Source organism: Falco peregrinus, chromosome 5 (assembly GCF_023634155.1).
Source record: "Falco peregrinus isolate bFalPer1 chromosome 5, bFalPer1.pri, whole genome shotgun sequence".
Lineage (NCBI taxonomy): Eukaryota > Metazoa > Chordata > Aves > Falconiformes > Falconidae > Falco > Falco peregrinus.
The window spans coordinates 43,413,098-43,436,436 of NC_073725.1; the positions used below are offsets into that span (position 1 = coordinate 43,413,098).

Below are 23,339 nucleotides of genomic sequence, written 5' to 3' on the forward strand. Positions count from 1 at the left end.
CCTCTTTCAGTATTATTACTTTTCCACTTGTCTTTAATTACTTCAGGTTTCCTGAAGCAACATGTTCTAAATAGAAGCAATCACAATTTAGCTGGTTGGGAACTCTAAGCAATAAAGCATTACCAGCAGCTCTAATTCAGCTGTGGATTTTTATTTGTTTTTAAGTACTCAGCCCTCATTCGCCGTGGGAGTTTCTACAGATCCAAGAATATTTCTGAACTTTTAAAGAAAGTGTGGTCAAGCTAGTCCCTGGGCTACTGCAGAAGTAACTTCTAGCTGATTTTGATGCACTGAGCAAGCTGCAGTGCCAGATGTCAGTGGCACAGGATCTAGCTTAGTTTGGAATTAACTGCTAAATGATGAGGTACTCTTACTGCTTTATAAGGTCCATTGTTTTCTGCTGAAAAAGGTGTGTGAAGATCTTGTATTACAGGAATTAGTGTATCTTAGGGACCAAAGAATTTAGTTGTTACCCAGTTCTAACCATCTTCTTTAAACTTTTAAGTAATTTTTTTATTTTTTTAAAAAATATTGAATATCTTGTTTCTGAAAAAACAAAGTTTAAAAATGTTTCCATTTCTAGTTTCAGATGGACCAAGAATACCCAAGTATTGAATCAGATTTTGTATTCATAAAGACCTTTCTCGTAGTATTTTCTAGTTCATCTGAAATAGGAGTTACCACAGAAATTCTTAAAATTTCTGCTTCTACCTAATTTAAATACTAGTGTTAACCTAAAGATGCCTGATATCCAAACTCAATGTAATACATACTAAATCAGGATACTATGTTTCATCACTAACTCATTACTGGAGAAATAACCTGGATGAACAAAGCCTGTGTAATTTAAATAGTGAGGTATTAGTTACATAGTGCTTTTATGTATTGGGCTCTCCCAATTCATAGTCTCAAGAAACAAGTAAAAGTAAATGTATTTTGTGATCTCTTCCAGAGATCACCCAAGCAGAATATGTGTAGCTGTGGAGATCTTCTGCTGGAAGAATGTAAATCTTGGTACAAAGTCACACTGACTCCTGCTCCAGCCCTTTCATGCAGTGAAGTTACCTGCTAGCCCCTCTTTAGCAACAGCTCTTTCTGAACTTATACTTCTAAATAGTACTGCTTTAAGTAATTGCCTTCCCTTTTAGTTCATTCAAAAAGAATAGTGTTGACACTTTAAAATAAATATTTGGGCTGCATCTTGGGTATAAACAGGAGTGAAAACATCATGCAGCACCCTGGGCTCTAGAGTGTTTGAGAAACCAGTATGTGCTTTTCCACCATCGGTTATGCTTTCAGTGTTTATCACCAGTTCAGTATTAACATTGCTTAGTGAAATAATTAACAACTCAAAGAAAATAAATACAGATTTGCCTCTGTGTCTTCTCTTCTACTCCACCTTTCCTTATCAATCCATACTTTTTCATTTCTTTTTTTTAGTCTATATTTGCTTTAATGGTTTACTTTCTGCAGCTGCTCAGTGCTACCTGAAGTATTTTCCTTCTTCTTTGTGAACTACTTTTCTCATCCTTCATCGTTTTATTTTAAAGCTTTTTCTGCTACCGTGGTTCTTTTTTTCATCCATTCCTTTTGTTTAAAAAACATTTTTTTAAAAAGCCTTTTTAGTCTATCAGCTTAACACATGAGGAAGGACTGCCAGTATTAAAAATTTCTGCCTGCCACCCTGCTACAACTTCACTTTCACCTGGAAGATTTGTCTGCAGAGAAAATATTTTTATGTAAGGATAGATTGGAGGTAAAAGGGCAACTCAAATAATGTAAAACACTCAGCACAGACAGGGCGTGTCATCTCTAATACTGTGTTATCTGATCATAATTGAATTGTGCAAAACTCAGTGCTCTTTTCCAAACTGCTGTGAGTGGGTTTTTTTCTAATGCCATAGTTCTTGACTTCACCACACAGGTTACCAATTAAAGGGTTGGATTTGCCATTTAGGTACTGAAATACAGTAAAATTTTCAGTGGTTATTGACAGCTTTCACTTAGGTGAAAAGTTTGCTTTGACATGCTGCAACTCAACCAAGTCTTCACATTGCTCTGTAGCTAAAAGAAAAACCTAGACCTGTTGTAAGTGTTTTAAATAATTCTTACACTGAGCAAGCTTTCACTTGTTGTGAAGAAACCAATAGAAGAAGCAAATCATAATCTGTGAATTACAAGACTGGATTTAGCTTTACATTCAAGCCCAAGCCACCTAGTACTTCAAAGGTTTATTAAAAAAAATGCACACAAAGGCTTCCCACTACCTAGTATCCTCCAGAAATTATATCTTCTATTTCTTTGAGTCATTGTAAGACAGTTCATGAGATATGACTAGATCCATCCCTATAGATCAGTTTTCCTAACTTTCTAGAAGAGCTTATTCTGCAAGGAAGTGCTGGGACAAAGGAAATTATATTTCAATCACAAAATTTAGGATAGAACCTCAGGTCAGCCTTAGTAAGTAAGGAAAAGGTGCAGCTACCAATATAACCTGTCTCCACCAGTTATGGATGCCTGGCGAAAAGTATAAGAAAAGGGGAACTACATGTACTATGTTCCCTCGATACATTTCCATTGCCAGCCATTTGTAATTCACAGTCTTCCTGAGCCATACGTAGTCTCGGAGTAGTGATCCTTGGGTTTTTTTTTCCCTTGAACTTGTCGGTTTCCCTTTTAACACCAGGGAATTTTTTAATATTCAGTAATTAAACTATATGCTTATGCTTGTATAAATCTAGGCTTATATTCATGAACAAAAAAGCTGTTCAGTGCTTTCTCATTTAGGTCTTGAAATGTACAAAATTTTTGTTTGAATCTTGGTGATTCACTCTTCTGTCTAGTGGGTAGGATCTCTTCAAGACTTCTACAAATTCAGATCTCACAAGAGCTGTATGCCTGAAAGACACAATCCTGAAGTTCCTTCAGAGCAAAACAGTTTCCATTGACCTTCGAACAACAACCAAATTAGGCCTTTTTTAATATCAATATGCAATATTGTAACAAAAAGTTGTGGTAGATGCAGGTTCAGGCACGAAGCCGAGAAGGAGAGTGTCCTGAAGGGCCAGAACTGTAGACTATTCTATCTGCTCATTGTGGAAGGAAATGACCTTTATCACAGACATCTTCCAATATAAACTGTCTCAGATGAGTGTTTCTAATTAAAACATAGCAGAATGAAGATTCTTTATAATACTTTTTCATTAAAGTAATTTAGTAAAAGAATAGTGACTATAAAGACTATTTCCATATAGCATAGATAGCATAAGGAAAAAAAAGAGTAAAAATAAATAAATAAAACTGTGTGGATAATGAGCTAATGGTTACTGGTCTAGGTTTTCAAAATCAATCAGTAAAACAAGCTACTATAATTTAGGTGCTATATGATATCCTGAAGGTATCTAATTTACAGAAGTCAGTAAGTAGCCATTCTTCAGAAGTGAATCCCCTTGTAATTTCAGACTATAAACCACAGAGCAAAGGTACATATGTCTGGAAATGCTAATTTCATAAAATATTGGCTAGTTATTATTTATTTGTTTCTTGTAATATATATTGAAGACATTTTTCCCCTATGTTATCTCTGCTTCATGGAACAGTCTCTTTGAATTCTGGCTGTCTGTAAACCTTCCCTGCTTTTCCTGCCACAGGCTTCCTTTTGCTTCACAACAGGATCATGTGTTTATATACAATTACATAATCTTTAATCACATTAACAAATACTATTTTACCCAGAGCATCTTCTGCTGTGGCCAATACAGAGAGAGAAATCCCTGATGAGAGAGAATTATTTTGTTTTCTCTGTGCACATTATTCAGATACATTTCTGAATGTAGAATTATTTAACTTTATGAGGAGGTTTTCTATACAGCATAAAGCTACAATGTCCAAATATTTCAAACATACTTGATAACTACCTCCACAATTAATTCTTATTGCATTATGCTATCTACCTGTCAACTAAAAAGATAATTAAATAAAATAACCTCTATAATTTTGGTTTGAGATTGGAAATGTCCAGAACCTTTTTGTTTTCAGGGTCATAAAAGTAAAGAATCGTGAACTGTAACAAAAAGCAAAATATGAAACAGCCAAAATGTTTCAAACTGGCAGAGCAGCAAAAGTGTTATGGGCAAGCTAGTCAGATAACCAAACAGCCTAGAAACCATGCATTTGCAGATAATTTTATATGTTCTCTGTCACTTTTAGTAGATCCCATTTCACTAGATCTTATGAGGAAAGCATAAATGGCATGTGTGTCTAATTGAGACAACTCAAAAAATACAGTGGGTGTTTGTGTGTTGTTGGTGCAAAAAAATAACCTGGCTGTGTAGACAGAGTCTCACTGAAGGGGGTGTGTGCATGTGTCTGTGCATGCACTTGTGTGAAGCAGTAGTGAGAAAGTTCTGCAGCAGAACAGGACTCATCTGACAAAGGCTTAGACAAAGTCAATGCTCCATCTCTGAAACTCCCGGAGCCTGAATGTAGGACACACTGGAAGGGTTAACTGCCTGAGTTGCTGATACTACAGTGTTAGATCATGGGGAAAAACTGTAGAGGAGACTTAACTTCTGATTTCTTTAAGTTACAGAGCCAGGGGAATCACTGTTATCTTGTCTGCTCACTCTTGCAGTGAAGCAGAAATCTCTCTCAGGTTGAGAGCTCAGGGAATTTCTTTCCTCAAGGGCAAGAGGGCAGCTGCCTGTAAAAACAAAAGGAGGGGAAGAGGAAAGCAAAATTAGTAGTGATAGAGGACTGGGGATACTGGGGATATTTGTGAATAATTTCCTTAGTTAATTAGTTTCTCCCTGAAACCAATCACAATATGGTTTAGATCCTCATTACTTGGCATAGGTATGGCATTTCTGCATTTTTAAAGAGTATAAACTATGATCCAGGACATAGTACCTTAGAGAGCGCCTTCAGCCTGTTCCAGTATCTTCTAGTGCACAAAGGTAGCTGGCCATGAAACCACAGTTTTTTGTGGATTTCACAGGGAGGAAAACTGGGAATAATTTTAGAATAAGATATGCACTGTATATTCTAGCATAATTAATGGCGTGTCCTGAATACAATTATGTTATGTATGTTTAAATAAATATATTTGTCCAAATCTTTCAGTTTCTTTTTGCCTTCTTACACTTGTACAGAATTCTGAAATCTTCTGTTTCAAGCTAGATGCCTTTTGGGAAATTAAAAATCTTTGGATTTATTAATAGTCTATTAGAATAGTTTCATTAATATTGAACCTCCAAAACCCATCTGTTTACACCAAAAAAATCCAAGCAACCCTCAAGTCACAGAGGTGATATTTTGCCTTGCTAAGTTTATTCATAAAAATCAATATATTTCCTTGGAGGGATGGAGAGAAATTATTTTTGGAATTACATAGTTTCATGATACTATCTTAGAGAGAAGAAAATTCTCAGAATCTTCATTATGTGAAACTTACCTTTCTCCTCAACAAGAATAAATCACAAGCTCAGATTTACCTCAGAAATTATATGGATGTTACCATAATTTTCTTCAGGGCTCTTCTCAGATGATTATAAATTCGTACCTGTAGAAGCTATGTTTCTTCAGAAGTTGGGAAAAAAAAGGTGTAGCATAGTGTTATGTTCCCACTCCACCTATGAAACTGTGCTGATTCTAAGAAACTGCTCTTTTCTCCACATTAAACCTGTCCTGTAGTGCAGCCCACCTCATTTTGTTGGAAACTAATGCTTCACAGCTTCTCCAGTTTTTCATTGCTCTTAAAAAATAAACAAATAAGTAAATCTATCGCAACAGCAGGCATAGCTAGCAGTTCCTGGGCTGTTCTTAGCAGAAATATGGCAAATATTGCCATATTGCTGTCACAGGTAGTCAGTGTGTTTCAGCCAGAAGCAGTAGTTCTCTGAGTGGAAACTATAAATCATAGTTTGATTATCACTGGCAGTAAACCTGTCGGTTTTCCATTATGTTTGTATGTTATCAAACTGTCATAATTTAAAATAAGTTATGCATTATGCACAATTCTGCACAGACTTATAAAACTCTGAAGTCATGGGGCCAAGTTCTGGTTTTGTAAATCTGGCTTCGTAAGAGGGTCTCTGGGATCCTTCTCAATACCCTGGCCCATACTTCTGTGAGGAAGAGACTTCAAGATTCAATTGGACAGACTCAATTTTCTGCCTTTTTGTCTTTTTACAAGCTTTGAAATTAACATTTTATTTTTTAGCAGAAGCTTTATTGACACTGATAAAGACTCATGGACAGATTGTTAAAGTATCTGAAAAACTTCAGTCTGGTTAATTTTTTTTAAACAAGGTTTATTTCCTTGCAGCCATTTTGAATGGGCTGGTTTCATGCCCTGAACCAATGTTTACTGAAGTGAAGGTGAGGACTGCCACTTATTTCAATTTAATTTATGGATTGGATTGGACCTGTAATTAATTTATACTCTAGTCTAATGAAAACTGTTGGAGGGCGTTATTTTTGGCTCTTTTAGCTACAGTTAATAGGTTCATAGTTTTTAATAGATTTAGTAGGCAAATTACTTATGCAAATATATCAGACAGGTGGTTAGTTTTCAAGAGTCTGATGCAAGGCCCATTAAAATCAATATGAGTCGTCCCATTTACCTAAATGGGCTTTAGAGCAAGCTCTGATACAACTGACTTAATTCTGTGTAATAGCATGCAGTAACTTTATTTTGTGCTTCCTGCTGTTGACTCTAGTGCCAACATCTACTAGCCTTAATTAGAATTCACTGTTATAGGAGATAGAAAAATATAAATGGAGACCTACTCTGCACCAGAGATCTTGGTATCTGCACAAGAAAGGCAGAAGAAGTGGATAGCACGGAGATGTTCTTTCATTCAAATTAAGCTTGTTTATGTTTCTCGCTGTACTAATGACTGTGTAATACTGACATTTATTTTATATTAGCATTTGGGTAATAGCAGTTCTGTCTTTTCCTGTGACTAAGCCCCTGTGATTCATGGGCAAAATGTTTACAGTGTTGACCTGTGAAGTTTGGAGTACAGTCAGGAAATGGGATCAGTACACTCCATGGATGACAAAGACAGTAGTACAACAGAGCATATGTGTACAGAAAAAGTCCATCAAACAACAGTAAGCCTTTAACAAACGCCTATCCCACAAATATGTAATTATGTCCTTGGTGATGAGTATTTACTGACTTAACACTTTTCATACTGTAAAGGCTCCATTCTCCCAAATCATTAGCTCATGAGCTCTATTTAGTGTAACATGTTTTGGTGGTTAGCACATTGAAATAAAGAAGTACCTAAAAGCACTCATTTTTTTTTCTGACAGTGATGACATATAGATATATTCAGCTGTATCTGTTGTAGTTCAAATTGCAGTTCGTACCAAATTTGGATTGCTTTACATACTGGTCTGATTCTTGCTTTTTTGTATCTACCTCAACTACCAAACTTCTCTTCAAAGTATGAGGATGCTTGTAGGGTAACACTTCTTGGTCCTTAGGTAATAACTCACTTAGCACGGCTGTGTGAGGTTTCACAAAGGATTAGGATCAAATTAAAATGTGATTTTTTTAGGACCTAACAGAATCGACTTTTTAATGATGTACAAGTAGATGTTATATGCACATTTTTGAAGCCTTTCTTTAATTTTGATTATTTGCAAGGCACACAATAAGTAAAATGAAACAGAGTGGAAAAAAAAAGGACATGTCCTCAGCTTGCTACTTAAAAAATCATGATTCCTTTAGCTATAATGAAACATTGACAATTTGCTGCCGTTTTCCACGCAGATCTAAATCCAGACTCAATGTTCCACAGAGCAGAGTTTTTTTTTCTCTGGAGTTGTTTTTGATTAGTTTGCTTTTCATCTGTGTGTAAATACTGAATGTATTCCTGAGGATCTCCAGTCCTGCTTTTCAGTGATCACGCACAGCCTAGGTACAGAAAGCTAAGCAAATCTAAGCTTTTATCCTGTGTTCCTTAGAACACATCATTTTCACTAGATTTATCTCCAAATCCTTGAACAGCTTCAAATAGATAGTGCTTTTTAAAAAAGTAACCTGTACAGTATCTCCTCCACTTCTGAATGTGGTCTGAATGTGGTCTGAAAATGAGCCACGCAACACTCAGGAGATGAGTGGCTGGCTTGGGAACATCTTTTCGGCATTTGGCAAAAAGTGAGAGAAACTTTTTTGGCATGCCAGTATCATACAATTGTTGAATCTAAAGATTTTAATTGACTAATGGCCTGTAGGCCACAAATGGATATTCAATTTGCATTGAAAAAACACATTTCAGTTTCTGCTGTTTACATAACCTTCATGTGTATGTACAGGAGTGGATATAAGATTCATATATATATATGCATAAGTTTAGTTTCTATGGCTGAGTCAGGTGAGTATACCACTGTGTAACTCAGTACAATGGAAGGTATTTCTGATGTGTCTCGCATTAGTGCCAGCTCATTTTTAACTGTTAACCACGCTGCAGTGTTAACACTTCAGTTCTTCCCAGTGGCAAGAAAACTGAATGAATCTTGCTACTCTAAATTGGAACATGTCAGTAGCAGATACTGCAACAAAGAGTTTAATATAAATAATTACATAGGTAGTAGCTTTGACTGCAAGTAATTAGTTTTGCATTAATGAGTTGCTTGAGATTTCAGTTGGAATTAGTTAATGATTTTCTAGATTTGCATATTCCTAATTAGTCAGTTTAAAATGTTGTCTATAAACAAAATAATGTTTTATAAAACTTCAGAATTTTTACCAGGCACATTTAATTTATAAGTAAGAAAAGCATTTTTAACCTACTTTATGTAAAGATAATAGACTGAACTTGTGAGTGCAGTTTGGGAAGATCACGGTAATTGTGATGTTTTAGAGAATGTCATCCAGAGCACAATTTTCCTATTGCGTCTGAAACCAAAGAGATGTGAATTATTTCTGTAAGTAATTAAAATATAATGTGAGTTAATATGCAAGGTGATATTCTTATGGTCTTTGAGGTATATTCTCATTTATTCTGATCTAAAATGATTTTGCAGATTTCAAGGTATCTCTGGATTTTTATTAATGTACTGAAAATATAAAACAGACATCAACAAGACCCCTGGTTAACCTTACCCCTAATTTAACCTTTAGCATAAATTGGAGACATCTTCACTGCTCTCAGTGAATATTGCACACTCTAAAGTAATTGGTATGCAAGTCTGGAAGAAATTCTTCCTACACAATATTTTCTAACAGCAATAGGGAATCATGATAGACAATAACAATAATAATAATAACAATAATAATAATAATAATAATAATCCCCCATTCAATAAAACATTCATGCATTTGACTAACTACTGACTTTAGTATGGATCATTTATATGCATAAGCACTTTATATGATCGGGACCATAAGACTAAACTGATCAGTGCTACAAAAGCCCAAAGACAGTTTAACACTCAAGATCAGATTCATAACAAGCAACACATTCAAGAACTATTGAATTTAAAGGGGTACTTCAATTTTCAGAACAAAGCTGGGTAGAAACCTCTTAACAAGCATATCACAAACAGGACAGGTATAGGGAATTAAACTGGGTCAAAAATGCTCACAATTGTTCCTGCAACATAAACAAGTGACCCTAGGGAAGTCAAATATATCGGAACTGTGTGGCATTAATTTGCACTGTATTATCAGAAACTCAGTAAAAAAAAATGGGAGTATGAAAGGACAAAAATGCCTATGTAGAACTGACTGCAGCTTAAGTAATTTTTGTTGCTTAAATGCCCCCCGGACATTGTGAGGAAAAGGGTCAGAAGTAACAGACAAAAAAACCAGGTATCTAATATAATCATACCTTTTTTTTTTCCCAGAGAAAGTGAAAACTCAAAATATATATATTTTTAAATCCATTGTGTAAGATTTGGTCTATTTTTAACAGCACTAGTTTTATATCAATAAAGAGAGAAATATGTTCGCCCAATGACCTTCCATACATTTCATTAGTATCTTGGCAGAATCATGGCCTTACATAGAAATTCTTCATGATGAACCCAATTCTAACCTCTTTATGTGCTACTATTTTTAATTACTTGCTAAAATACAGGAACAAAGCAGGAAAAAATGCAAAATCTAAAATACTTCTAATTTGTTCAAAAATACGTTATGTGATTTAAATGTCTATGCTTAACTACCTAAAGACAGCTTTTATAAGCTTTTTGATGTAGCATAAATGAAAATAGATTTTTTTAAACTAATACATTTATAAAACACATATCATGAAAATGCAATCTTTTCATTCCCATTTAAAAGCATATGTATTTGAGGGGTTTATGATGTAATTCTGAAGAGAAACAAGCTGAAAAATCAGCAAGTTATTATTTTCACTGTGAAAAAATCCATTATTATTGTTTTATATTTAGATTATGTCCAGTGTATGAAGTACATTTTTCTAGTAGCATGATAGAATTTAACAAAACTAGTGGTATGAAGTGATGGCAGGAATGTTCTATTGTAGGAAGCCTTTCAATTACGATTTTCTGACATAAAGGTAACATGAAAATCAAAAATTGCTATGCTAGCATAGGTCATTGTTAGACTGCAGTTTGAGCTCTTTTTGCTTGCAACTGTTTCACAAGAAAGCAGATGGTAAAATAACACTAGTATTCTGTTTATCTGAATGCATTAGCAGTTCATTTTTTTGTACAAAATGCTATTGTTATTCATGATGTAGGTATTTTACAATTTCAGCAAAGTTCTCCAGCTGGTATCACAGAATGCAAAAACATACTGCTATGCCCAGTGGATTAAAAGTAGTAAAATAATGCCAGAATCCATGTATTCCCTTACAGCGTGTCCTGACTTAATGCAGCAGTAACTTTTGACTTCTGAGGTCAGAGAGCAATGCTTGCACCATTTCAAAAGGCAAGCTAAAACCCACCTGTGAACTTTTGCACTTGATCTGCTCTGCTTCAGCCCAAGACAACAGCAAAACCTGTCTTTTACAGACGCGGTGACATTAATTAGTCTTTCCTTGTCTCTAACAAAGATAATATTACCTTCTTTACTCATCTGCCACAAATTGACCTAGAAAAGATTAAATACATAGATTTAAATTCTGGATAATTTTCTCTTTTTTCTGCACATAAAACAGTAATTACAGGAATCCATCACATTGCTCCCATGGGAGACACTATTGGTGTAAAGAACACAGCATGAGCATAGACAGCTTCTTTAGAATTCAGTTTCCACAAACAGTTCTGATGCTTCTGCTGGTAAAATTCTGTCACAGTAATTTTCCTAGGAAGAAAGAGGGACAGAAGCATCTGAGAGAAATTTGTTTGTATGAGTGATTACAGAAAGTTTTTTCCAGTATTATTTCCAGCAATGCAAGTAATTTAATGTCTTAATTTAAAAATACATCTTTTTTTCAGTTGTATCCTGGAAAGTTTTATCTAGTATTTTCTTTGATTTAACTCTATCACAACAAACTAAGCTACAGAATCAGGTTGATAATAAAGCATACCAGTAAAATCTTTGTTGTTATTTTATGAAAATCTTTGTTGTTACTTTATGAAAATCTTTTTCTTGCTCTGCAGAGGGGTCAGACCTTACCATGCATAACAGCCTTCCATGAAACAAGTTCCTGGTTAATCCAGACTTAGGTTGTCTTTGATTTCTTTTCACCCATTCAATATGCGAACAGAGTAAGACTGTAACTTGAGGGCCATTTTAACCTTTTCCTGATAGAAGGTGGAAGAGAAGTTTTACTAATACTTTGGTATTAACCCTTCAATACATACATGGCACAAGCAGTAATAGGATCAGAACAAATGCTGAATTTGAGCTTTAGAAGCAAAATACTGCAACAACAACAATGGAGTTAATATGATGAGACAAAGTGTTTTAATAATGTGTTCTGTACTTAGAAGCTGTGGTTTTATACAAGTTGTTTTGGGTTGGGTTTTTTTCAGAGTTTAGTAATCAGATCAGCTGCATATCCTGCTGTTCCTGTGTACATCTCAAAGACAGTATAGATGACTAGTGAAAGAAGACAATAAATAAATATTACTTTTTTTCTTGTAGGATCAGCTGATCCACACCCTCCAACTTGCAGTAGTGACCAGTTCACATGTGCATATGTGCAGCAGTGTTTGCCCCTCACAGCAAAATGCAATAGGGCTGAAGACTGCTTGGATGGAAGTGACGAAACGAACTGTCCCACAGAGATGCCTACTACCATATCTCCAGGCTCTTGCAAACAAACAGAGTTCCTGTGTCCTTCCAAGGGCTGTATCCCATCCCTCCTAAAATGCGATGGTGTGCCTGACTGCCGCTTTAATGAAGACGAAATTGGCTGCCGTAAGTTACTTTCATTGCTATAGTTAAGGCAACGTTAACTTACTTCCCTAAAACAGTGATGTTAAAAAGAACAACATAATGAAGTATAGTGTAGCATTCGCTATTCCCTCATCAAGAAAAATATTATTTGTATCATGTATAATGTGTTACCTGGACAGTCACTCATATTTTTACTTATGCATTCTTATTCCCTGGATATCAACTTTGATAAATGCATAAAATATTTTTTATTGTGTTTCTTTTAATAATTGGAAGCATTTTCATTTTTTTCTGTAGATCAGTCAGCTACATTTGCATTGCCTCATCTGTGATTACAATATGACAGATAGACTTTTGCAGTTCTGTCATTCACTAACATTCAAGGCAGTCCTGACCTTTCAATGATTTTGAAACCAAGTCTGTTCACACAGTAGCAGCAATCTGTGCCCTGACCAAGCAAAAGGGCTCACAAGCAAAATGCAAGGACAACAGGCTTTGAAATGTAACTGCAATGAGTTACCATGAAGTTTCCGATAGACACAAAAGTGACCATCTGCTCAGTTTGAAATATTTCATTATTGGTAGATGAGCTGAGGCCAAGTGTTTCATTCCAGGAAGGTCAAAATCATTAGCTACTTGGAAAAAAATAAGAGGCTTTTTACATATAAAGACATTTCTTTCTAAACTTCTTGTTCTGCAGAAGTTTAACATTTCAATTTTCATCCTTATCAGAACAAAAACAATTAAAAGTATCAGTTTCCACTAGGTTAGAAATTCAAATTCTTTAACATTTTGTATTGAAAATACTGAATATGCAGGCCACTGCATATGCTATTTCTTTTCACAAATTATTCTACAAACTGGCATAGATTGTGCAGACTATCTGTTCATGCCTTTCTAGGCACTTTTGTGGTTTTTTTTAGACATGGGCTCTGTGGTTTTGTTTGCAAAAGACATGATTTTGGAGATGTCTCTCATCTTAAATTCAGCATTACCCAGAGGCTTGTTGAAATTTTACATGTCCCTAAGTTTAAATAAACCTTTCCTCATTAATCTTCATTTCACTTAGTTTCCTCCTCAGTATGTCCTGTTAGACACCTCCCTGTTGTGTCCTAGTACATGTACATCCCAACTCCACACCACAGCAGCTAATGCGTTCTAGAATCAAAAGTTGGAAAGCCACAAGATTTCCATGATTATAAGTATTCTCCAAATAACTGAGTTTGTTTCATTCCCTTTGAATTCTAAGCAATGCTCAGGGAATGAGGGGAAATTAAGTCCCAGTCTATTTGAAGAACAAAAATTCTCAATAAATATTGCACCTTGGGGTTCTGGGGGGTGCGTGTGTGAGAGAGAGAATCTTAGTCAAATCTGTAATCTTGTTGTTAGTCCAAAATTCAGTTATGACTATATAAACATGTAAGTGTTGACAATATAAGATAGGAATAGAGAAGCAGCAACTCATGTTTCTTCTCTGAAGAAGATACTGATTGTAGGCAAAGCAAAAAGCGGTTAGTGGTAGTGTGGAATGAAATCAGTGAAAAGCTGATACTCTCGCAGCTGGTTTTCCCATCAAAATGTATGTGCTAGGAGAGTGCAGCATTTCATCTTTAGGTGCCTACTTTTAACATATGAAATGCCATGTAAGGTTGTCAACAGAGAAAATTCAGAAAGAAAATGTAAATAATTCCCGAATTTTATTTATTTTATTTAAATTTCTGCATAATCTATAAAATTGATTGTTGTGACAGTAGCTGCAGCCTATGTGTACTGAAATAATAGCAAAGATTGGGAGTGGTTTTTTTTCCAGATTTTAGTTTGAAATTGAATATTTTTTTCCTAAGCAGTTATGAACAAAGAGTAAGATTTAATTAGCAAAGTTATTTTGGTTTTGGGTTGGGTGTTTGGTTTTGGGTTTTTTTTGGTGCAGATCAAATCTTCCTGCAGATCTTAGAAAATTTCAGTTTAGGAAGTACTGACATCTTCTTACCGACACCACCTGTTTTGTGCATGCCATGTCCCATAGCAATTTAATTCACCTAAGTAAAAATAGATGGACAAAAATTTTCTGGCTTCTGAACTCAGGAATTCATCAGAGAAGGTTTTCTTCTGGGATGAAGACCAGTTGTCAAAATGTATTATGCATCTTGCATCTTGCAGAGATTAAGTATAAAACCCAAAAGAAGTCAAGGACAAAGAAAAGCAAACAAACAATTGCGTTAGTCAGCTCTCTACTAAACCCACAATTTCTACCACAGAAATGCTTTTCTCTATGACTTAGAGATCTATGCAAACAGAATTTCCCATGGAGTTCTCACAGCAGTTAGGCTGTACAGTATTATGTTTATAGTATTTTATACCTTCTATCTTAAATGTTGGATCTGTGCAAAGTATTCAGCATTCAGATCCATTGATACCACTGTTCCCTCTGTAAGTGGTATACAATCTCAGTGCAATAAGCTTGTTCAAGGTAAAAGGACATGTCAAAATCTTGACGATCAACAGATATAAATGGACCAACTTTTCTTCTGTTTTGTCCTCAGATATGAGTCCAGCAGCCAGTCCAGGATCAGAGGAAATAATAAAGGGCTAAAGGACACTTTCTGTTCTTAACACAATCCTCAATGCAAGTTAGACCTCAGGAAATGAATCTTTGTGTTAGTCGTCATATATATGACAAACAATATGTAGCAGTCTACATCCACATAGTTTACAGCATCCTCAAAATACATGTGCAGGGGAAAAAGGTCTAAAGGACATAAGAAGAACATGTTTTAGGGTGAACTTCCAATTTTGTTTCTGAAGTCCTAGTCTGAACGTATAATTATGTTTACAGACTGGGTATTTGTGAGCAAATGACCACTTATAAAACTGGTTCAAATACCATTGGGACATCATCCCCCAAATTGCAAAGGCTGTCCAGGATTTGGATCTGATTGCACCGAAATAAGTATGTGATCATAATTTGGTTAGGAAAGTGCATAACAGAGTATGGGAGATAGATGGTAGGATATGCTACAAATGTGGAGTGATGCTGTAAACTGCTGTTTTTTTTCAGTTTGCCACAACCTGTACCACCAGACTGAGTAGTCAAGGGAATGGAAAGCAGAAAAGGAAGTTGTTGTTCTTCTTGTTATATTTTTTTTATCCTGCAGCATTTTTATACCAGCAAATTCCTACTAATATCAAGACTTCTCCAGTCAGAAGAGACTTTGATATAAACACGTATGCAGAACAGAACAGTGATAGTTTAAAATCATCCAGATCTTTAAGTTCTGTGATAAAGGTGAATTGAAATTGTAAACAAAAGCAAACTACTCTTTATATTTGTTAGTATTCTTCTACAGATTTTCCTGCAGACTTCAGTAGATAGTCAGTGCATGTAATTAAAGATTTGATCCCAAAACCCTTTACCCATTTCATATTTCTGAATATCAACATTGGCAAGAGTTGATTGGCGGGATCAAAACTGGCAAGATTTGCCTCCATTATTGTGGTCTAAATTGAAATGCAGTATTTTAAATTTAGCACATATTTGCAGCCCATATAGGCCAGTGATTTAAATTATATCTAAGGGTGGAACAAATACATCCTACAGTAGCCTGGTCATCCAGCCTGGGAAGTTATTGCCACACACACTGGCTTTTGAACCCATTAACAGGAAAGCATTATGACATTTTGCTGTGGCAGTGGGATATTTTTAATATTCCCAGATTCTCTCACTCTAAACTCAAAAGCTAATGTGAATATATATAACTCTGATGGAGTAAGAAGAGTTCCCTCTGATTTGCATTAGTATCATGGTGACAGAGTTCAGTTTAAATTACCTACACAAAAACCTTAAAAACAATGGTTTAAGGCAGCGTAAGACAACACTGTTTGAGATAAAATAACAAAATGGTGTTATACTCTATAGGAGTCCACAGGACCATCAAGTACATTCTTGTAGATCAGTGACTTAGGAATAATTCAGTACCTGAAGGCTTATGTGATTCCAGCAAGATTTACCTCTCATAATTCTTCTGGATACAAACATAGAAAATATAACTGAATGTCCAAGAATAAAAAAAGTGTGCAAGTTTAGATTCTCCAGTATAGTATTTCTCTACTTTTTACGGGTTAACTATCTCTTAGTCATTGGTTTCTTGTAATAGAAGAAAAAAAGACTTTATGTCATTTTTTTTACTTGTTTTCAAAAATTAGTTCCATCATTTTAAAACTAGGTTGTGAATGAGAGTTGATCCAGTCTTCTTATACATTTTATGGGGTTTTATTTGGGTTTTGCAGCTTACTCTGACAACATTTTAGGTAAATACACTCCCTTCTTCTTCACAAATATAACATGGGAAAATCCAGCTTCTGTAACATCTGTGCTCTGTGTTTGTTTACTTGTTTATCTGCTCAGTAGTAAGGTTGACTGTTTTTGAAGATGAAAGCTTATAGAAGTCACACAGATGCAAGTTTATATACTATAGTACAAATCAACTTTTCTGGTAGTTTTTTAACAGTGAGAAAAAGAAATATAGCTGATAATAACTGTCATGTTACTTTTTGTTTCAGCCATTAAAGATTGTCTCAATGGTTCTTTGTTATGCGCATCAACTAATCAATGTATAGCAACCTCCCAACGTTGTGATGGCATTGCAGACTGCATTGATTTCAGCCTTGATGAGTCCAGCTGTTCAGGTACTCAGTTTTGCATAAAAAAATCATTTGAAACAAAAAACTGTAGTTATTTCCTACTGAATCTTTAGGCAATCCTCAAATTTGACTGAATTTCCTCTGCTAAAACTTTTATCAAATTACTTCAGGCATGAATTTTCCTGATGAAAGTATGATACAGATAAAATAGGAAGAAAAACATGGAAAATAAGATGCTTAGTTATTGTCTTCACAAGGGATGTTTCTTAAAGTATAAACACACTGTTTAAAGAAAAAAAAAAAAAAGGCGAAAGCTTCTATAGTGTACTACTAAGGCACTCTCTTGATTTTAGCCAAGTGAATAGCCAGCTTAAATCAACTCACATTTCTGAGTTAATAGGAATTTTTGTTTGGTAAGTGTAACACAAATCCAGGTTAGAAAATAAACCAAAATATATAATGTTTGTTTTAACACAATGCATTTCCCACAATATTGAGTTAAATTGTGGAGAAAGGTAAGAACAGCACACTAATAAATATCCGATCTGAATGAGACTTTTATTGAGAAAATCTAACAAAAACATAGATTATGACAAAAAAAATTAAATTTAGATTAAAAACATCCCATTCAGTGACACAAAGTTACTGCAGTTCTTCCCCAAGCCGGTTACAAACTCTGGGCCAGTTCTGTATTAACAGTACTCCCCCGACTTTGGTAAAGTTGCATTAGCTGAAAATTCAACTCTCTGTTTTTATAATTTATTATGAGTTATGTGATAAAGTTTACAATACATAGTATATATTGTAATAATATAATTCATTATAGTGTGTTAGATGTCCTACATTACCTTCTTGGTAGGAGACATCCGCTGATTTCTCTGGGAGTGAAACTTGTCCACAAGTATTATATTCATTATATATGTTTGTTATAACTTTCTCTTTTATTATTAATGTGAGAGAATAAATCATACTTTAACATAAAAAATTACCGATTTTACAATGCAGAAAGAATGCATACTTGGTAAATTTGATTTCTAAAAAGTATTTTAAATGTAAAGGAATATATTCAGAAATCACTTCCATGTAGAAGAATATAGGAATGTAGAACATAACTTCGTAGCCTTGCATGACAGTGAATTACAAATCTTTTACTATTTTGTCAGAAAGCAGATCTTTTAAGTAATTAATGTTTTTTTCCAAAATTTCTTCTTAAAACTGGAGTTGTCCACACTGAATAGCACTGTTTTTATGCCTCAGCAAACAATTTTTATTTCTTTATTTGTACCCAAGATTCTTTAGGTCTAATTTGCATTTTACAAGTTATTTTCTTACTAAAGAAATTGAGGGGATTCATTTTTTATTTTGAGTTTTTCTTGTTGTAGGAATGTAAAACTAAACGTGATGATGTGGAAATCCACGTTAAGGGATGTCAACAGCTGATAATATATCACTGACATCTCCCTTTACTTAAACACATTTACTCTTTTCAAGACTGATTTCTCTAGTTCTTATGAGAATGTGATTCTAAGTGTTAAATTTCTGGACATCTTTAATAAGAAGGTTGGTGACACAGGAGTGTCTGTTTGTCACCCCTATGTAGAAGCTATTAATAATAAAGTAGACTTAAGTACTTCTTAAATATAAGTTCAATTGTTTTGGATGTTACTTTATATATTCCTATTTGTTTGAAAATTATGTAAGTGGCAAAAGCTTCATTTCTGGAGTCACGTAAAACTCTGACTTGAAAAGAATTAGAAGCCTGCTCAAGTGAAGTACCAGGATTTCTATAAGCTCAAGAGGAGCCCATTGACAGTAATGTATTTATGACTTGACACTTACATCACCAAGTCAAGGTCTAAAAGAAGAGTTTTTGATAGTGCTAAGTACCCAAATAGACAAATGTGGATATTCTTCCATTTTTAAAATCAGGCAATGAGAAATATAATAACGATGGGGGGAACTTTAAATTCTAATTTTTACTTCTATGTTTGCAGTTTGTCCTGAAGAATACTGCAAAAATGGAGGAAGATGCATCATCAAAGATGACATTCCGTTATGCCAGTAAGTTACATTGGGGATTGACTTGTGCTTGAAGTTGGGAAAAGGTGCTGTTGAAAGATCTGTTTTGTTCCCCAGAGGTTGAAATGATGTTCAATAGAGGCATATTTTAAAAAGTCTTCACATGTCTACACTTTCTTATTTGCAGTTGCTGAGTTAAGCACAATTTGAGAAGAATATTATATATCAGATAGAATTTTCTAACCTTCATCTATCATTACATGAGACAATCCGTTAGCCTGACACATTAAGTTTTCTGTGTCTCATGTTTCACAACAACATTTAACAACAAATGCTTCTACGGAAAACGATGCCTTATATGCACCAGGTGTTGTGTACCTCAGATGAGATTCACAGCAGGTCATGCTCTCATCTTTCTCTGAACTTGTGATGTATTTCTGTTATAATGGGGGGTTTTGCATATATTTGGAGAAAGTAAGTGATGTTTTTCCACTTATGCCAAAGAGTTAAACATATGTTTATAATTTTCTGGAAATACTCTAATCTGAAAAACAATGTATACAATCCTGATTTGGAATGTACGAGTCATTAGAAAGTGTCTCATGCTATCTGAAGGGATGCATTTACACAAGATACCACTCTGTTTTGCACTGGGAAATTACAGGAGACTTTTTAAAGTGCAAAGAAAGCGATGTTAGACATCATCATACTTTTGTCTTTTGTGTGCTTCAGTGGATCTTGCCAAAGAGTTTGCCAAACTACTAAAGAAGTTACTTTTATCAGAGTATCTATCTTAGTCAAGACCAGATGTTAGTATTTGTCTCCTAGTCTCTAGGAAATGCACATCAATAATCCTGCTGAGAAAATTTCAGTTATTGCAGAATTTCTTTCAATACAAGTTTATCCTTTACTGGTTGAAGAAATGTGATAAATAACATACTCAGAAAATACAGGCACTTTCATATAGAGTACTTTGATTTACCTCTTGGAAAACACTGTTAATTACCTGTAGATTTCCCAGAATCTCCTCTATTGTAGAACAGAGAATGGTCTCTGCAAGAAGCTTGGAATTTCATTCTGGTGGCACATAGGGAAAGGTTGCAGATTAAATGAAATGGATAACCAGCAGAAAACAAAGGGGTTGGGAATAGCCGGGATTGTTACAATTGGTAGATTAAACCACTGATCAACAAGAAAATTCCTTGAAGGGACAAGGCACTGGGGGAGTAATTGAGTTTTTAAGGATAGTAAAACAGTAAGTAGGATACTTTCCCTCACCATTCAGTAAGAAACATGAAAATGAATTCTGATGCAATGCGTAGGTAATGGGAGCAAACGCAAAGAAGTGAAAATGTCCTAACTCATGGGCTGATGTAAGTCCAAGAGCTGTTTGTGCTTATGTTGGGAAAATAGGTCATCTCTATTGAAGAATACTAGAAAAGTAGTATATGTTGCAACAGTTGGAAGGTTTTCTGAAAACTCTGCCAGTAAGGGATGAGCCTGGAGAACAGAAAATGGAGAAGAAAAGGAATAGCCAGATCAACAGTTTGATGTCAGTACCAATCAAGGGTTTATAATATTTTGAAGGAATTACTGACACATATAGTAAGAGGAGTTAGCCATTTCAAAGATAAGCTTCTGCATGATTTTTGAGAATCACACATGTCAACATCATGAAAAGAAAGCAAATAACAAAATTGTACCATAAATGATAAAAAATGTAGAAGTAACCCAGTTTTCATTTCCTAGAAAAAAAACCCCATAAACCCTAGAAATTTAACACGGAAAATACACTATTTTTTTTACCTGTTTTGTTTTGTTGGGGTTTTTTTGTTTTGTTTGTTTGTTTTTCAGTTCTTACCTTAGATTTCCTGTTAAAGAGATGATAGATTTAGGTGGAGATATCTTCTTCTCTTGAGAAGATATTGCTCTTACAGACTGCAGGTCAGGTCAGGAGAAAAAGCAAAGCACATAAGAATGCAGGAAGCCTGTCAGACAGCAAGGAGACACCTGAAAAGAGCAGAGTACGGATACTGCCCTGTCACAGGAGTGGCAGAGGAGTCTTCGTAGACACCCAGAGGTAATTGCATGGAGATTACAGTGATCCTAAAAGTCACTGAGTTTGACTAATAGTCTTCAGTGACACAGTGGACAAAGGGAATATTTGTTAGCATATTCTTTTATTACTATTTTTTATTACACAGTGGATTCCAGTCTTCCTCCACTAGACATGCTTGTGTTCTAGTTTCTATAAAACAGCCCTGAGTCTGTTAAAAGTCTCTTTGGCTTCTCTGAGAACGTTGTTTTAACAAAAAGAAGTCTGGACAGGTCTCAAAGACTTATTTGATTCAAGGTTCCATTGTGTTTCTAAAAAAATCCCTGAAATTGCTGCTTATCTTACCTTAGTTGCTGGCTGGAGTTAAGCCATGCACTTAGTTTGAGGTATATCAATAGAAAAGAATCCAGTGTCTGGAAAACATTTTTGTTGGTGATTAAAGGTGAGGTTTTCTGTGGTTTTTGTGCAACGTGGTTGAGGTAGTAAACTGTATAGACTCCTCCAAGTAGTTTAATGTCAGCATGGGAATAGAATGAATTTGCACTAGCTGCTTAGGCAAAAGAAATCAGCTATTTGAAGAGACTGCAAATTTATAGCAGATCTTATGCATTTAGTACTTCTCAAGTTTTTGATGCTGTATGTTGTTATATGTGTACACTATTGTTGCCTAGGTATATAAAGTGAATACTTAGGGCATCAGCCTGACTTTCTTTCAATAGTATGTAACTAAGAGGGATCAGTAGAAGGTGGAAGGTGAGGTCTGACATACCTCCAAGAAGAGGTATCTGTAGAAGAGGTGAAAAAGGTAACAGTAGGTACAAATCCAGATAAGGTTTCAGAATATTGAAGTGGGTAACAGGGCTGTTATATCAGGTTGCTGTCATTTCTGTTCATGCTACTGAAAACAGCTTTTGTTAGCTGGTGCATAATGATTGTAGTAAGGAGAAGCCATAGTCTTTGAGACTGTGACTATTGATGTTGGGGTGAATGTTCTCGGCAAGAGTTTGCAAGTAAATGCAAAGCAACAGTGCTTTGCAGGTGATGGTTAGCTTCCTACTTGAATGAAACAGCTTGGTGGCTGTCCTGATCCACTCTGGTATTTGACTTCTGGGTTAGGCTTGAAAGCCATTTGCATTTGTTTCTCCTGTTTGGTCGGGAAAGTACTTGGGGCACATAGCAAATATGTTTATCTTGTTCTTACTACTTCTTAGGTATCCTCTTTGGTTACCAAACTAGATGGAGCTTTAGTCTGAAATGGTATGGCCACTCTTCACAAAATGTGACTCCCGTTTGTCTTGACTGCATTCCTTTTTGTGGTGGTTGTGTATCCAAGTGGCTAGTGCTGGCAATCAGCTACTGTAGCTGCACAGGCAAATTATGGTAATTTGAGCAATAATGGCTAGAATTCTTGCAATTTCAATAGTCTCATTTCAAAATTATTCCTTTGATTATATGTGTGCTTTCCCCAATTTTTTTCCAGTGTTTTTCTGTGTTTGCTTTATTTTTTTAAAGGGAGACCACAGATTGCTGGTAGCATATGAAAGGAATATTGATGAGAACAAGCAAGCTGGGAAGTGTGTTTGTAACACACTGAAGTGGAAGGGTGAGGCTTCAAAGATTGTACTAGTGCTGAAAAAAAACCCCTGAGAACAGAAAAAAATATTTTACCAGACTGATAATACATAATTTTAATTCTCATACCAGCTAGACAAGATTAATACAAGACTTTCAGATTTAATATGTACTAAAACTCACATATTCTAAACATAATACAGTGTTCATCTTTCCTTTTATTTGATATACTTTCTATGTAACATACCAAATTTCAGAGTAGTTACACTGACTAATACTAAAGAGTATAATGAGAGTGCTTTTATTAACGTCTGAACTGTAAGAAGGCTCTATCCTTAAGCAGAAAATGTAATTACATTCACTGGCCTGTAATTAAAAAATCATGTAATAAATTAGAAATACATCTTCATTAAACAGTTTTTAAATTACACTGGTGTACCATGTAGCTAATGGAACCGTGGAGATTAGAATGGCAAGGAGTCATTATAAATAGATAATTAATTAAGGTTATCTTTGTAGTTGTGCATCTAAATGATGGTTGGGCCCAAAGTACAACAACTGAATTATTTTATTTGTTTGCTTTATGTGATAAAAATGAAAAAGATTCCTTTCCCTATTATGTGTTAGAAAATAATTGATTTTACAGGGTAATAATTCATTCATAGGAGGGGATTTTTACTTATTCTCCTTTGAAAAGCTACAGATTATTTGGTCCTCCATTTT

The 23,339-nt window shown here is 35.0% G+C and overlaps 1 protein-coding gene across 1 annotated transcript in view; it reads left to right on the plus strand.

Annotated features, from left to right (window-relative positions):
- Positions 1 to 23,339, plus strand: part of MALRD1 (MAM and LDL receptor class A domain containing 1) — a 282,749-nt gene that overhangs the window by 214,350 nt on the left and 45,060 nt on the right. The window contains exons 33-35 of the mRNA XM_027777677.2: positions 12,074 to 12,349; positions 16,889 to 17,014; positions 18,964 to 19,030. Coding sequence (XP_027633478.2) covers positions 12,074 to 12,349; positions 16,889 to 17,014; positions 18,964 to 19,030 — 469 coding nt within the window. The remainder of the gene's footprint in view (positions 1 to 12,073; positions 12,350 to 16,888; positions 17,015 to 18,963; positions 19,031 to 23,339) is intronic.